This window comes from Tauraco erythrolophus, chromosome 7 (assembly GCF_009769465.1).
Source record: "Tauraco erythrolophus isolate bTauEry1 chromosome 7, bTauEry1.pri, whole genome shotgun sequence".
Taxonomy (NCBI): Eukaryota; Metazoa; Chordata; class Aves; order Musophagiformes; family Musophagidae; genus Tauraco; species Tauraco erythrolophus.
Genome location: NC_141471.1, coordinates 7,737,357 through 7,751,582, shown reverse-complemented (window position 1 = coordinate 7,751,582; position 14,226 = coordinate 7,737,357). Strand labels below are relative to the sequence as shown.

Sequence of the window (14,226 nt, the reverse complement as noted above, 5' to 3'; positions counted from 1 at the left end):
ATATTCTAGACCCCTTTTAATCCGAGCCGTAATTGATAGCTGGCTTTTGCAAAGAGCAATTTCTCAGGCGTCAAGAGCTTAATCACGGCTGCACAGATGAGCTTCCCTTGAGTCACATCTACCCCAGCGTCGCAGACGAACATCCCTTGAGTCACGTTAACACGCTCACCTGCCCTGGTTTCATCAGGAGTGGAAAAAAAAAAAAAACCACACCAAACCACCAAGCTAAAAAAAGACAAGCCCTTTAAGAAAAAAACAAACATCCACCTCCCTACAGTGACCGGTCTCTCGAGAATCCCAATCGGCGCGCGCAACGTGCTCCCGAGGGAAGACTCGAACCCGCGAACTGGGAGCACGCGGACTTCACCCCACCCTCCCCGGGGGCTGAACCACGCATGCGCAGAACCGCCAGCCAGCCGAGTGGGCGCAGGCGCAGGCGCTGGGGGGGGGTGGGGGGGAGCCGGCGCTCAGCGCGCTTGCGCAGTAGCTTCCGCCGGCCTGGAGCGGGTGCCGCGGCCCCCTCCCCCCGCCGCGCCATGGGTGACGCGTTCCGGAGGGCGGAGTCGGGCACTCAGGTGAGGCGCTGCCCTCCCCCCACACCCCCGTTTCCCCTCCGGTTCCCCTCAGCCGCGGGGCGCACCGCTTTCCGGTGGCGGCCGGGGAGAGTGAGGCGAGGCGAGGCCGCCGCTCAGGGAAGGGGAAGCGCCGGGCGCTCCCCTCCGCCCGCCCCGAGGGGGTGGGGGGACGGATCGTCCCGATCCTTCCCCCCACCCCCTCGGGGCGGGCGGAGGGGAGAGCCCGGAGACCGCGGAGCCTCCCGAGGGCGCGGTGTGTGAGGGAACGAGCGGGGGGGCGCGGGAAGCCGTACCGCGGAGCCTCGCCCTCCCGCCCTTCCCCCTGCCGCCTCCGCTGTGTGAGGGGGGAGCGGGAAGTCCCGTCCCCCCCCGGGCGTGCGCCTCACGCTGAGGGGAGCTGCGGGGGCGGCGGGAGGCGCTCCGGGCTGTTCGGTCGGCCATGAAAGGCTTCGGTTTTGCTGGAGGGTTTTCAAGGAGTGGTTGGGTTCCGGCTGAGGCAGCCGGCTTCAGCCGAGCGGTGTGGGTCTCTGTGCTGCCTTTGTGGCTGCCGCTCCGGGACTCGGGTTGGGTGTCTGTGGCGCTTCTTTGCAGCACGGGGGGGAGGTTATTCGGGTGCTTCAGTAATCCCTTTCCAAGTGTTTTCTTCGCGCTCCCCCTCCGAAACGTTGGAGTGGATGCTGTGAGGAAGATTCAGTTTAAATAAAGAGTATGGAAGGTGGCATTGCTTTCCAGTTCTTTGGAGAATAGTTCTGGGGTGATGATGGTGTTTTTTGGTTTTGTTTGTGTTTTTTTTTTCTCCCTTGGATGGTTTATTTGTTAGTGACTTCTGCTTGGAAGCAGCAACCTAATTAATTGGAGATTTGTGTGTTACTGTATCAGAATATGCTGAGTAGTACACATCAAAGAAACATTTGATAATACTTCTTATTAAAGCTCCATGTTTTTTCAGTGGGACTTGAGTTCTTTAGCCCTTTTGACACTTAAATAAAATAGTAACAGCTGCTCACTATCAGCAAATATACACAAATTAAGGACATGAGTTGTGCTCTTTGTCCAAGTGGGTAAATGCATTTACTTGTCCACATAAGCCATGGCAGCAGGGAACGCACATGGCAGCAACTGCCTGTGAGGGAATGGATTACCAAACCTGAACGAGGGAGGAATTGATAACAGGTAGGTTAAGAAAGGTTAATGTATGAGTATGTTGTTCAGAAAAAATGGTAAAAGCCCTTGAAACAGAAAATACTTAATTTAAATCAATACTTCCTCAAACAGCCTCATACGTAAGATCAGGTTTTAGTCAGAGTTATACTGAGACCGCAGTCTTGTACTCCTATTATTGAATGTAATTAATACTACAAATTAGAACTTCTCGCAAAACCTCTTTGGTGTATCTCAGTAAAGTAAATGATAAATTGCTTGCATGTGTCTTTGTGCCCAAAGTTTACAAAAGCTCAGTCAGAGTGGTTATAGTGGTTGAAAATTAAATTTTGTCTCATACTCGAGATAGGTTTGTATTTGTAAATAGCCTGTAGGTTAGCTTACAGCCTCTAACAGAGCTAGAGTATTTAATTTGAATTTCTTTTAACATTTTAATGAAGTAATATCTCATTCCTGACAAGACCTACATGTAAGCTTACGTTTATGCCTAGCTTCCTTGAAACCAATATCGCGTAAGCATATAATGTATTAGTCAATGGGACTGCCCATATGCCTATTTCTTTATTAAAAAGATGAAACTAATTATAAATGGCATAGTTGAAATATTTGAGATCCATCAGCCTTGTCATTAATGAGATTTAACCCAACTGTTGCCTGTCTCTTGCTGTACAGCTTGTTTTTGACATGTAACTGGTCATATGTGCAGTTTCTCGCTAGTATAATTACACTTTTGAAGAACATCTAAGAGTGAAGGCCTACCACTAACAGGTTGCTAAAAGGTGGGGTTTTGTGTAAAAGATAAAAAGAGCATTATGAAAGAAGAAACAAGCATTTACAGTTAAATTATAGAATCCGAAGTCTCCAGTACGTGATTTGAAATTGTTTTGATGGGTTTTTTCCCAAGCTCTTCCCACTCAAAGGCTCTCTTCAGCAGTGCTGTGCCGTTCTGTTCTATACGCGACAAAGCTTGGGACGCCTGATGTCCGCCATCCAGATCACCCTTTAATTGCCTATAGATTCCCTCCCACCCTCCTCATTTTACAGAAGAAAACGTGAGAAGGCAAAATGGAAATGCCTCCCCTGGAGCAGAGCCAAGGTGTCTTTTGCCCATTCGGGAAAAAAACCTGCGTCGTGGCTGTCCTTAATGTCAGCAGAGGTGAGGGACGCCTGCTTAGTGTCTCATCTCAGCTTCGCTTCCATTGCTTCTGCTGTAGTGTGGACAAACCTTTGTTAGATTTGAGGGAAAATTGTGAGCTGTTTCTGCCAGGAACCCCGTTGCTCCCAGCGTGACGCTAATGAGGCAAGTGCCTTTGGAGATTCTGCTTCAGAACTCGGAAGTAAATACAAGTTTGATAAAAACACAGGTGTGCTATCATCAGCGAATTATCATAAATTACCTACATGAACAGTGCTCAGAGTAAGCACCTGTAGTTATTTAAAATGAATATATAAACTCATCATTTAAATAACCGCAGATTCATATTTAAGCGACAGTGATCAATCTCCTGTATGTTTCCAAAGCTCTAGCAGCAAGCTTTTAGAGCTGATGATCTAAGAAGAGATGGGGCCTCATCGTTTCCAGAAGAAATAAACTGCAGAGGATGTATTCGGTAATGTAGAAATAAATTTAAAAACAGGAGGCTGCAGAAATGTGTTTAGACCAGCAATAGTTGTGACTCCCCGCCCCAGCAGCGCCTGTAATTGAGCTGCTGTGATCACCAAGTGCCAGAGTGGTGTTTCCTTTGCTAAGAAATTAAGAGCATCAGAAAGCAGCAGCCTGTGGTGGTTTTCCTGTTTCTCTCAACTTAGACGGCCAGACAAGCGGACGAGAGATTCCCGACCCTTCTCCGCAGCGGGTGCAGCCTCTCCTGGCCAGGGCCAGGCGCAGGTGGCCACCTGCACGGGAGGACTGCGTGTGTAGGATCTCTGATGGCCCTCTTGGGAGTTGCAAGCTCCTGGTTTACGTGCCCTGAGATACGTTCCTAGATTCTTGTGTACGTATATCCAACTGAATGTTTGCTTTGCCCAGGTCACAAAACCCTCCTGGTTCCCAAAATATTCCAGAGTTCACCGTGTGAGTGTTTTCTGCGCTGCACAAACGTATGAAACGTAACGGGAGAACCTGCAGATCCAGAGCAAGGTCAATTCAGATGGTTTTATGGCCCTTCAGTGGACATGTCAGAAAACTCTCCTGAATGTGTGTGAACGGGCAAACAAAGGCAAACACATTGACGTTTTGTTAATGGAAGGGAATGTTAAAATGTCAATGAAAATGTCACACTTAGATTCCCGTCGTGACCACTTGAAGTAAATTCAGGGCCACTTAATGGAGTTTTATTCTACTATTAAAGGCAAACACACAGACACAACTCTTTAAACAACTTCGAAGACAATTCAGAGCAAACATTGCTCCTCGATGTGGCAGGGAGGGAAGCAAGATAAGGCAGCGTGTTTTTGAAGGTTTGTGCTCACAGCTCATTTGGTGACTGGCTTGAAGGAGGACAGGATAAAACTGAACAAGATTTGATTTGTTTTGTTTAAATCTTTAAAGGACAGTTGGATGCCGTGGAGAACAAAATATTTGGCACCAGAGTTACATGCTCTGGCAGTGCTCTGAGCATCCCGGCAGTGCCCTTTCCCGTGTGCATTAACACCCTAGGGAGTAACAGCTCTAGCACTGGGTGAAACCTTCATTCTTGATTTAGGAATGTATGCCAGAGCTACAAACAGCACAAGCTGTGTGAATACCTGTCTGCTTGCTGTGCAAATACCTGTCCATTTAAGAAATTGTCCATGAACTTTGGACCAATTTGGTTTACAATGGACTTGCTTTACAAGGGGCTTTGGAGGAACTTGCTTTAGAAAGGTTCTTGCAGAGCCACTGATGGCTAATTACTTTTGATAGTTCTTAATCCATACTATGTTTGAACAAGCAACTATTATATATATAATTAATGGAATTGCAGTCCGGAAGATTCTTGTGTGACTTTTCAGATGAAATCATAGAATGGTTTGGGTTGGAAGGGACCTTAAAGATCATCTAGTTCCATCCCCCTGCCATGGGAAACAGAGGCTATTGCCCGCCCTTTCGGAACGGCGCTCACCTGTGTATATATTTTTACTTACTTATAAATGCTCAGAGGGACTGACTCAGGAGACTAATGATGGGTAATGTTTCACCTCTCAACCAGTAGTTTGTTGTGAAAGTGATGGTTTTTATAGCTGATCTTCTTTTCCTTTGTTCTGTCAAATAGCAGCACTGCTCTATACCAGAGGCAATGGCTCTTGCTAGTCTACTTGTGCAGCTTTTTTTTTAAACTTTATTTCCCCTGATGTATATCCACTCCTTATTGCTGTTGAATCGGTGTGCTAATTGTTTGTAAGAATGGAGTCTTCTGTTGCTGTAGTTCAGACTACACATTTTCTTATGTATTTATGAAAACATTTTTAAAATCAAACTAATCTTTTGATAAGGCTGTCATGGAAAACTCTCAGTTCTCAGAATCCTTTAAATTTGATTCCAAACGTCCATTATTTTGAGCTAACAGTATGTCTCTTCTGTCTTTTCTTTAAAAGCTACTTGCACGACTTGAGGGTAGAAGTTCTCTGAAGAATCTTGAACCATATCTGTTTGCTGAGGAAGGATCTCCTGTTCATGGTAAAAATGATTCTTTATCCCATTTATGGAAAAATGTGGATGTAAAAGTATTCTCAGAGCAATATGACAGAGATCAGCTTACAAGTAGATGTTTTTGCCCTGGATTCAGAATTTTAATTGTTGATAATAGTTTTATGCAAACTAGATAAAATGAAATAATGCCAAGTCGGCGTCCCAAACGTTATTAAATGGACTTTAAAATACCTACTTTATGGGTATCAAAACAAAGATGAGTAGGTGAGTTGGTCTGTTTCTAATAGTTTTATAGAATTTTTTTCTAGATTCTATCATTTAACTTTTTTTTTTTAATTAGTGGTCTAAAAAACCACTACAAAGTCATAACTGCAGAAATTTGCAAAGAACTCGAGGTTCAATAAATAGCAAAGAGCTCAGTGACATGGACTGGTCTGGATCAGTAAGGAAAAGGGGCATTTTTCAATAAAGCTAAATTATCGAGCCGTTTGGTCGTGACCTGAAAAATCCTGATCATACTTAGATGGAACTTTGGAAGCAATTCCATTATGAACATACGTACTACTCCGCTGAATGAGTTCACAGACAATGTTGGGATCAAAATGGCTTCTATAGACCTTCAGTGAACAAATGAGAATTTCAAACTGGAGAAATTGGGCTACCTCCCATTGATGCCCATACAATAAATTTAAGGTAGATTCTTCTAGCAAGAAGTTTTAAGATGATGATTGGATGTTTTTAATGAAAAAAAGCCATTTGGCTTTAATCTTAAAGCTGTGTTAGATTGTTTGTGTCTCTCCAAAGACTGTTCCAGAACCTCAGTTATGAGATGGCTGGAAACCTTCTAAACTCGTCACTGGTTTCTCTGCGCCAACACAGTCATTGAGCTTCTGAAGCACTTCTATTTTCCTTCTGCTTTTAACAAATGGCATCAATTATTATCTGTATTGGTCATGCTTTTTCGCTGACATTAGTGAAGTTGCATAACATATTAGCACGGATCTTTAGCTTTATATACGTAAACGGACTTCACCTTTTATTACATTTTTCCTTTGTCTTGTAATACCACAGTATTTATGAGTCCATGTGTTATTTTGTTGTGTGTTCTCATGATTCAGTCTTAAATCCCTGTTGAAGACCTACCTCTCCATTTGTCACGAACTTGACTTTTAGTAGGTCCCTGTGGAATACTGTAATACATTGCCCATGAAGTCTGTACCGAACAGCTCTTAATGTAAAATGCCATGAGTAAAGCAATGCGAAGACCTAAATTATTCTTTTTCCTGACGGTATTTGAAACAAACATACATATATAAGAAGTTTCATCACACTCTCCAGAGGTTACGTCATAGTTAAGTGTTCGTAACGTGTATGTCAAAGTACTATAAAACAGGAACAGCTATTGCAGGTACTGCTGTGATATTCTAGTCACTGCTGCTAATTATGATGGACTGCCATATTTAAGAACGCATAAGCATTTTAATTACATACCATTTAAGCTCTTCTGGAATGGAGCAAATGTGACACGAGCTTTAAACTATCTTCCACTTTTGCCATTCGTATTTCTCCTGTGCCACTGGTGTGAAGGTTTGAGTGTCACTATGAAGCTCTGATGTTCAGCAGTAGTATGACACCCAGCACTAACTCGAAGTAAATACTAGGCCTTTCTACTTCTTCAGTGCTACAAATACTAGTGACAGCTTCTGCACAGTATTGTAAATTACTAGTCCAGTAACTTCAAGGTATCTGATGATGTGAACCTGCGGAGTTATTGCTGAGTATTCCAATAGCCTGTTTGTAGCTGCAGTGTCAGAAAATAGTTTAACCACCGTTTGCCAGTCTAATGATTACAACCAAACTTAAGGCTCTTCTCATTCAAAAGATAACACTGAATTGATGACCAGGACTGAGCACAATGTTTTAGTGAAAAACATATTAGTGTTCCCTAAATATTTAAGTTTCTGCAACATCATTTCGTTTATCGTGTGTGCCATTGCATAGCAGTGAACTGTTATACTCTTTAGCCTGCCCATAGATGGCCAGTTGAAGCTATCGTGAGTGAAGCAATGTGTTTGGGTGACTCCTTAAAACATACTTCTTGAGTTTTTCAGTGCTGAATTTCGTATGAATTCATTCTGCTCATCCATCTTGAGCTGTTAAATCTTCACAGTCTTAAGTCTTTATTAACTCAATTAGTTTGTCTTCTACGTGTTTTGCCAAGCTAATGAAACATTTATCTACTGATATGTTTAATGTTGGGCAATGCCAATTCTGATAGGAAATTTTCAAATTAACTTTCTTCCATGTTAAAGTGTCTGTTCCTACTCTGCCTCTCAGACTGTTTTCATCCTGTGACGGTGTCTTTTTACTAATCCTCCTTTCCAAGTTGACATTAATTTGACATTAATGGCTGGTGCTAGTACTGATGGCTAAGTTTCTGCCATGAGCTATTGTGAGGGTGTCAGAGGCTTCTTGAAAACACTTCTGGCCCCGCTTCCTCCTCTGCTGTGTCACGGTTTGTCCCCTCTGATCCAGAGGATGAGTTTCCCCTCTTATCTCACTGTAACAGCCTGGTTGCTAATTTAATGAAACCCTACATTTATAGATGTTGCTATAAATGGTTTCTGGTTTGCACCCATTCTTCTTGTGGGCCGCCTCTTTGATAATCATGAAGGCCCAGAAATCCCCAGCTCTCTTGAGGTTATCTTACAGTCCAAACTGGTACTCTTTTTCAGAGTAACTTAAGTGTTTTGGTCCAACTACAACCCAGATGTGTATCTTGTTCAACAGTGTTGAACAAGCTTTGAAGGGTGCTTAGCTGTCTTGCTGTTAAAATTTATAAACCACCACCACAAAAACTCCTAAGAATGATTTTGTTTTTCTTTTTTTTATTTATTCAACATAGAATTTTTACTTAAATTTGTTAATTCTTATGTTTTCTGTAACACACAGACATCCTGATAGAACATCTGCAAATGGATAAAGTCAAGCGTTTATTTCACAGAATAACTTTTTTGAATCATTACCCACCAGTAACTCAGATTTGCCCCCTGCTACTTCTGAGTGGCCATATAGAGTTGCTGTTTTTTCTTAAACAAGTCATATTTTGCTGTCAAAGTAGGTGAAGCAATCTGTATTGCATATTGGCCCAATTCAGTTATTGATCTGGACTCAGAAATGCTGGTCAGGATGGCAGAAGTCTTGTGCCAAAGCCAGTGGCAGAGAGAAGATAGACTTTGTTCCTTGACAAGAGGTGCCTTATGCAATCGTTCCAAAATATTTCAATAGACTTGAAATATGAGGGAATGACCTACCCAGCACATTTAGAAGGAGTTCTTCCAAGCTGACATCTTAACCTAACGGCGTGGTTATGTCACTGGCACCATCTGTGTGAGCAGAGCAGCTGCTGGCTGCGAGTGGCGGAGTTGGACATTGCGACCTCTGAACTGGAAGAGAAAGTGAAGATTTGTGTCATAGGAAGTGTAGTTGTCTTTCATCTCAAAAGTGGAGAGCGCCATTCAGAACAGATAATTAAGGGTTTGGAAGGCAATTAAGCTTTTTAATACATTTGGAAGTATCAGAAATTCAGGAAAATGGAATTGCCATTGTGGAGCGGCAGGAAATTTCATTATGGAGAGGTGGGCAGCCTGAGTGTCACTGAAATGGATAGAATTGTCACATCAGGTGTCAATTGCTTTCAGTGCTTGCAATGGGTGAAGTAAGGGCTTGGTTTCTTCCCCACCACCCTCCGCCCCTCATCCCGTGCTGCATCTTGACATACACGCTTACGAACAAGGACCTCCTCTGGAAGTTGAGTAATGACTTGAAAAACCCTGTTAACTCAGGCAGGCACAAACATGTTTAAGTTGCAATTAATTCTATATTCGTGCATCCCCTCTAGGAAAAGCTGTTATGCCATTTGCACCTGCCGAGACCATAGAAATCTCTCACCTTCCTGATTTCTGAGAATCAGTTGTGTGATTCTCCTTACTGCATGTCTTTACCTTTCTGCCTAAAATCCAAAATGTCATAAATAAATGATGCAATTCCCTAAATTAGAAATTCATAAAGAGCAACTAATAAATTAACTTTTTTGAGAGTCTTGTTCTGACATAAGATAGAAGACAACTTTAGAAAAGACTTCAGAGTATCTTACATTCACATCCAACAGAAAAACTGCTTTGCTAGCAAAGCATAATGCTTTTTTTAATTAACAGTTTAAATCTGTTCATGCCTATTTTATTGATGCACATGGATCAGGCAGTTAGGCTGAGTCCACTTCTGAACAGTGATCTTTTGCTTCAGGCAGCAGAGTCATTGCCTGGAGTTGAAGGAATCTGTGAGTCTCCCTTGTCAAAGAAGCAGTTTCATAGTATGATCACCACAGGAGAATATAAGTGCTAAATAAATATACTGGCGTTCTCTTTACCAGTCACGGAGTCCTGCTGGTGTCTTGTGACGTGCAGATATTGAACAAACATACAGCAGACGTGAAATGCTGAAGGACAGTCTGCGCTGTAAAAATAGATGTGCCAACATGATTTCAACCTCTAATACATCAAGTCTTTTTTTGGTTGTTTTGCTTGTCCTCTACTTTTTAAATTTTGTGCACATAGTGTAAATAGGTGATTTCTTAGCCACTTTTGCGTAGCAGCTTTGTTTTCAGCCTTCATCAACTTATAACGATAGATGAAATCCAGTTGCCAACCTTTTTACATTGGTGTCCTAGATGCTATTGGCAGGATTTTTTTTTTTTCAACCTTTGTTCCCAGTTGGTTTTCACTTCAGAGGCCTTTCTTGAAAATTGAATTTTTTCTTGGTAGATGCTAACCAGGATTTAAACAGTTTTATGGATATCAAACTTTCAAAAATGCGTTTTCCAATTAGTGGCATAGCGAGTATTGGTTCAGTAAACACTGAAAACTGAGCTATAAATGCTCTTACCTAACGGCTTGCTGCTTTGTTTTTGAACAGGAGATGTCATTGAATTCCATGGTCCAGAAGGAACAGGAAAAACAGAAATGCTTTATCACCTAGTAGCCCGCTGCATCATCCCAAAATCAGGAGGAGGACTGGAAGTAGAAGTCATGTTCATTGATACAGACTACCACTTTGATATGCTTCGTCTAGTCACCATTCTGGAGAACAGACTGGCGCAGAGGACAGAAGAGATGATAAAGCAGTGCCTGGGGAGGCTTTTTCTTGTGAACTGCAATAGCAGCACTCAGTTACTCCTCACTCTCCACTCTTTGGAAAACATGTTTTGCGCTCACCCCTCTCTCTGCCTTTTGATTTTAGATAGCATATCAGCTTTTTATTGGATAGACAGAAGCAATGGAGGAGAGAGTCTTAACTTGCAGGAGATGAATCTGAAGAAATGTGCTAACTTTCTTGAAAAGCTTGTGAGAGAGCATCACTTAGCCGTCTTCGCAACAACACAGACACTTATGCAGAAATCAACAAACTCTGCAGAAACCTTTTTTCCTTCAAAATTTCAGCGTGAAACTGATACAGACTATAGGCCTTATCTTTGTAAATCATGGCAACAAATGGTAACCTACAGGATATTTTTCTCTAAGCAATGTAATTCCGGCAACAGCAAAGGTTTTACAGTCATTTCTTGCCACCTCAAAAGAAACCATGTAGTAAAACGTTCATTTAGTGTTGCAGAATGTGGAGTTCAGTTCTAACTTCAGTTTGGTTTTCAAACGTGTAGCAAATCCTGGTGCTTAAGTCCTGATAAGGTCCAAGGAGTTTTTATTACCTTTTAAACTAGTTGGTTGTTGCTGTGTGATTATAATTTTTGTCACCATTTTCTTAAAATTTAGTGAAGGGCAGGAGATGGTAAAATTTTTGAATTACTGTAGACGTTCAGTCCAAACTAGTGGGGAATGTTGAAATTACTTGTTTGTGCTTAATGCATAAAGAGATTAAATCAAGAAGATTGTAACCAAAGACATTTTAAACTCTTAATATCTTTCAGTAATCTAACTTATATGATATGTGGCCAAATGCACTGACTTCATTTGTGGGTCTTACTGCTTTCCACTTCTCCTCTTCCACGCTGCAGAAATAGGAGCCTCGCTGTCCGTGGGGGAGACTGCAAAAGGCGAGTGTTGGCTCTTAATAAATATTGGTCTTGGTTTGTTCCCAGTAGCCTGGGGCGCATTAAATATGTTCACAGCTTTGCCCAAAGAAGAGAATTCGTCTTCAATAGTGATAATCCTGACCGTGATTCTCCAGGCTCACAGCCTCTCTGTTTACCTTAGCCTGTGCTTGGAGAAGCAAGGATTGCAGGTGTTTCAACCCTTACAAACATCTGGGTTTGAAGAATCTACAGCTTTTGCAGAAACGAAGGCCTGATTTCCATAACTGAAGGAAAACTAAAGGCCCAGCTCTGGGTACCTGTGCGCTGCGTGCAGCAAACGGTTTGCTCTTTGAATAGAATGAAGTGTGGGTTGTGGGTTGTTGTCTTGGGTGTGGGGGTTATTTTTTGGTTTTGTTTTTTTTTTTTTTTTCCAGATGTACGCACAGACATAACTTTTTTTTCTCTGCCCTCCCTCATTATTCCCTCCCACTTCTTTCCCTTCCCCCACTCTCTCTAAGAAATCCAGGAATGCCATGCCTCTGGTCTTTACCAATATGTATCTGCCACATGTAGAACATTTGTGTGCAGGATTTGGCATGCAACATGTTGCAATTCTGGCACAGAAGATAAAAAACTTATGGGAAATGCCCTACAGTTCTGGCAAAGAATGCCATATTATTTATTAACCTAGAGTGCCCTTTGAAAGCTTCAAAGTGCTTTACAAGAAAGAAAATTGCACACAGTACATTATTTAATACAAAAACTTACATTAGCTTACAAATTTAAATTACTCAAGCAAGAGGAAAATATTTCTCACAGCAATATTCGTTCAGTCATGTTGCACAGCATGTTTGATAGTTTAGATTGAACAGATTATTAACAAAAATGCATATTAAGAAGAAGTATCTAGCGCAGTATCTTTTTGAGGAAGATGCCTAAAAAGCTCTATTGTGAGACGCTTACCTTTTAACGTCCCGACTTCTGAAGCCAGCTTTTTCAAGCTGAATGTGTATCTGGACTCCCAGCAGTGTGCATTCCCAAATTTCTGTATATAGAGCTGGGAGTGTATATCTGTGCTGTTGTTTATAAAATTAGGCATCTCTGCGATTCGGCTGGATTTTTGCAAAGACGATGAGTGTTCCACCTCTGACAGCAGCCGGTACCGAAGGTTTTGGGAGGAGTGTGAGAATATCACAGCGTGGGGCTCAAGGAGCTCCTGACCAGAGCCTGCGGTCGGAGCAGTGTTTGATGGCCACGGATCAGACCCATACTCCATGAATTCATCCAATCCATTTTTAACTTACCCTCTTGGGTTCTACTGTGTCCTTTCACAAGGAGTTCAGTTTAGTTATTCTTTCTGTGGGAAAAATTCCCTTTTTTTTTCCCTCTCACTTAAAACTTTCCATCTGATCACTTCTTCATGCCATCAGTACTTTTGCTGTGACACATGAGTGAACTTTGCCTTTTCGACATCTCCACACAGGTGATGCTTTTATGAACTCTCATCTCATTTGTGCTTTCTCTTCCATCAACACCAATATTTATTTTATTTCAGAACTTGCATAAGTTCCCAAATACATGAAAAATGTACAACTTAACCGTTCAGCCTAGACTGGACCCAATTTAGGGGTTTTAACATGAGTAGACACTTCCACTGCAAATTATTATAAAGGGCATACTTGAGTTTTTTGTGAAAAACCTGCGAAGATGCAAGTAGAACTGTAGAACTTTTAAATGTGAAAATTATTAGACTATGTAATTTCTACTACAAAAAACAACAGTCCCTTTTTCTATTGGAGAATACAGCTCCACTGAGGATTAACTGCTTCATAAAATCATACTTGCTAAAAAATATGTTTGAGGAAAAAAAAGCAATGGAAATGTTCCGGCATTCCCATTTGGAAAAAAAGCTTTTATATTATTCACAATGTAGTTTATATTTTGCATTGTGCTGTTAAATAAATGCCAAATTGAAATGAAGCCAAAGTTCTAATTGATCAAAAAGAGCACCTCAGGAAATTCTGAAATTTCCCAGTTTTATTTTTACTTTGAATACAGACAGATTTTTTTAATTCTCTGGTAATGGCAATATTCATGCTCTGCACATTTGTTTTAGATGTCTAGCAAGCCTGGCTTTCAGAGATGCTGAGCATTTGCATATCCCTGTAAGTTTGCAGCAGGGATAGGCAGCATGCAATCTGGGAGTGCACTGACCTTATCCCCTGCCAAAATGATGCTATTTGGAAAAATGAACCTTTAGGATACAAGTCTGAGAAAGATGCAGTGATAAAGAACCTGGGAAGCAGCAATTTTGCTTGCACCTTAATGAACTGTGGGTATTAAAAATGGGTTTTACCATTTTTTTTAATGGACAATTTTCTCCATTAAAACTACATAGAAATTGGCGTTAGTGGAGAATGCTGAGCCAGGAACAGTAAATTAAATCTAGCATTATATTTAGTATAGAATATTAAATCCAAATTCTGCTCTTTCACCCAGACCTGAGTTACTGCCCAGTCTCCAGCCCACTGGCTAACCTGGAGTGGCCTGTGCTGCTGCAGCTCAGTCTCCCAGGAGGAAGCACGTTTTGCGTTGGTAGGTGTATGCCGCTGGAAGTCGCCCTGCAAAGAGAAGTGCCACCACATACTGTTAATTATTGGGACAGAATGCACGTATTCCTAAAGTCTTAAATTTACCCAAGTATTTCTTGGAAATGGAAATCCTGTCATGCCAGTGCCATTGTTCATCAGCTCGGTGTTGTGTTATTAAGG

At 41.8% G+C, this 14,226-nt stretch overlaps 1 protein-coding gene across 1 annotated transcript; it reads left to right on the top strand.

Annotated features, from left to right (window-relative positions):
• The first annotated feature begins 536 nt into the window (after positions 1-536).
• XRCC2 (X-ray repair cross complementing 2) lies at positions 537-12,722 on the top strand. Its single transcript, XM_086614619.1, has 3 exons — positions 537-575; positions 5,313-5,394; positions 10,342-12,722. Exons 1-3 carry the CDS (start codon positions 537-539, stop codon positions 11,055-11,057), a joined length of 837 nt encoding a protein of 278 aa, XP_086470745.1. The 3' UTR covers positions 11,058-12,722.
• Positions 12,723-14,226: the final 1,504 nt, after the last annotated feature.

What these genes read in the sequence shown, in the direction of transcription:
- XRCC2 (XM_086614619.1), top strand. Translation starts at nt 537, where the DNA reads ATGGGTGACGCGTTCCGGAGGGCGGAGTCGGGCACTCAG. An exon ending in GGGCGGAGTCGGGCACTCAG is followed by an intron (nt 576 to 5,312) that starts GTGAGGCGCTGC and finishes TTTCTTTAAAAG; the next exon opens with CTACTTGCACGACTTGAGGG. An exon ending in GGAAGGATCTCCTGTTCATG is followed by an intron (nt 5,395 to 10,341) that starts GTAAAAATGATT and finishes GTTTTTGAACAG; the next exon opens with GAGATGTCATTGAATTCCAT.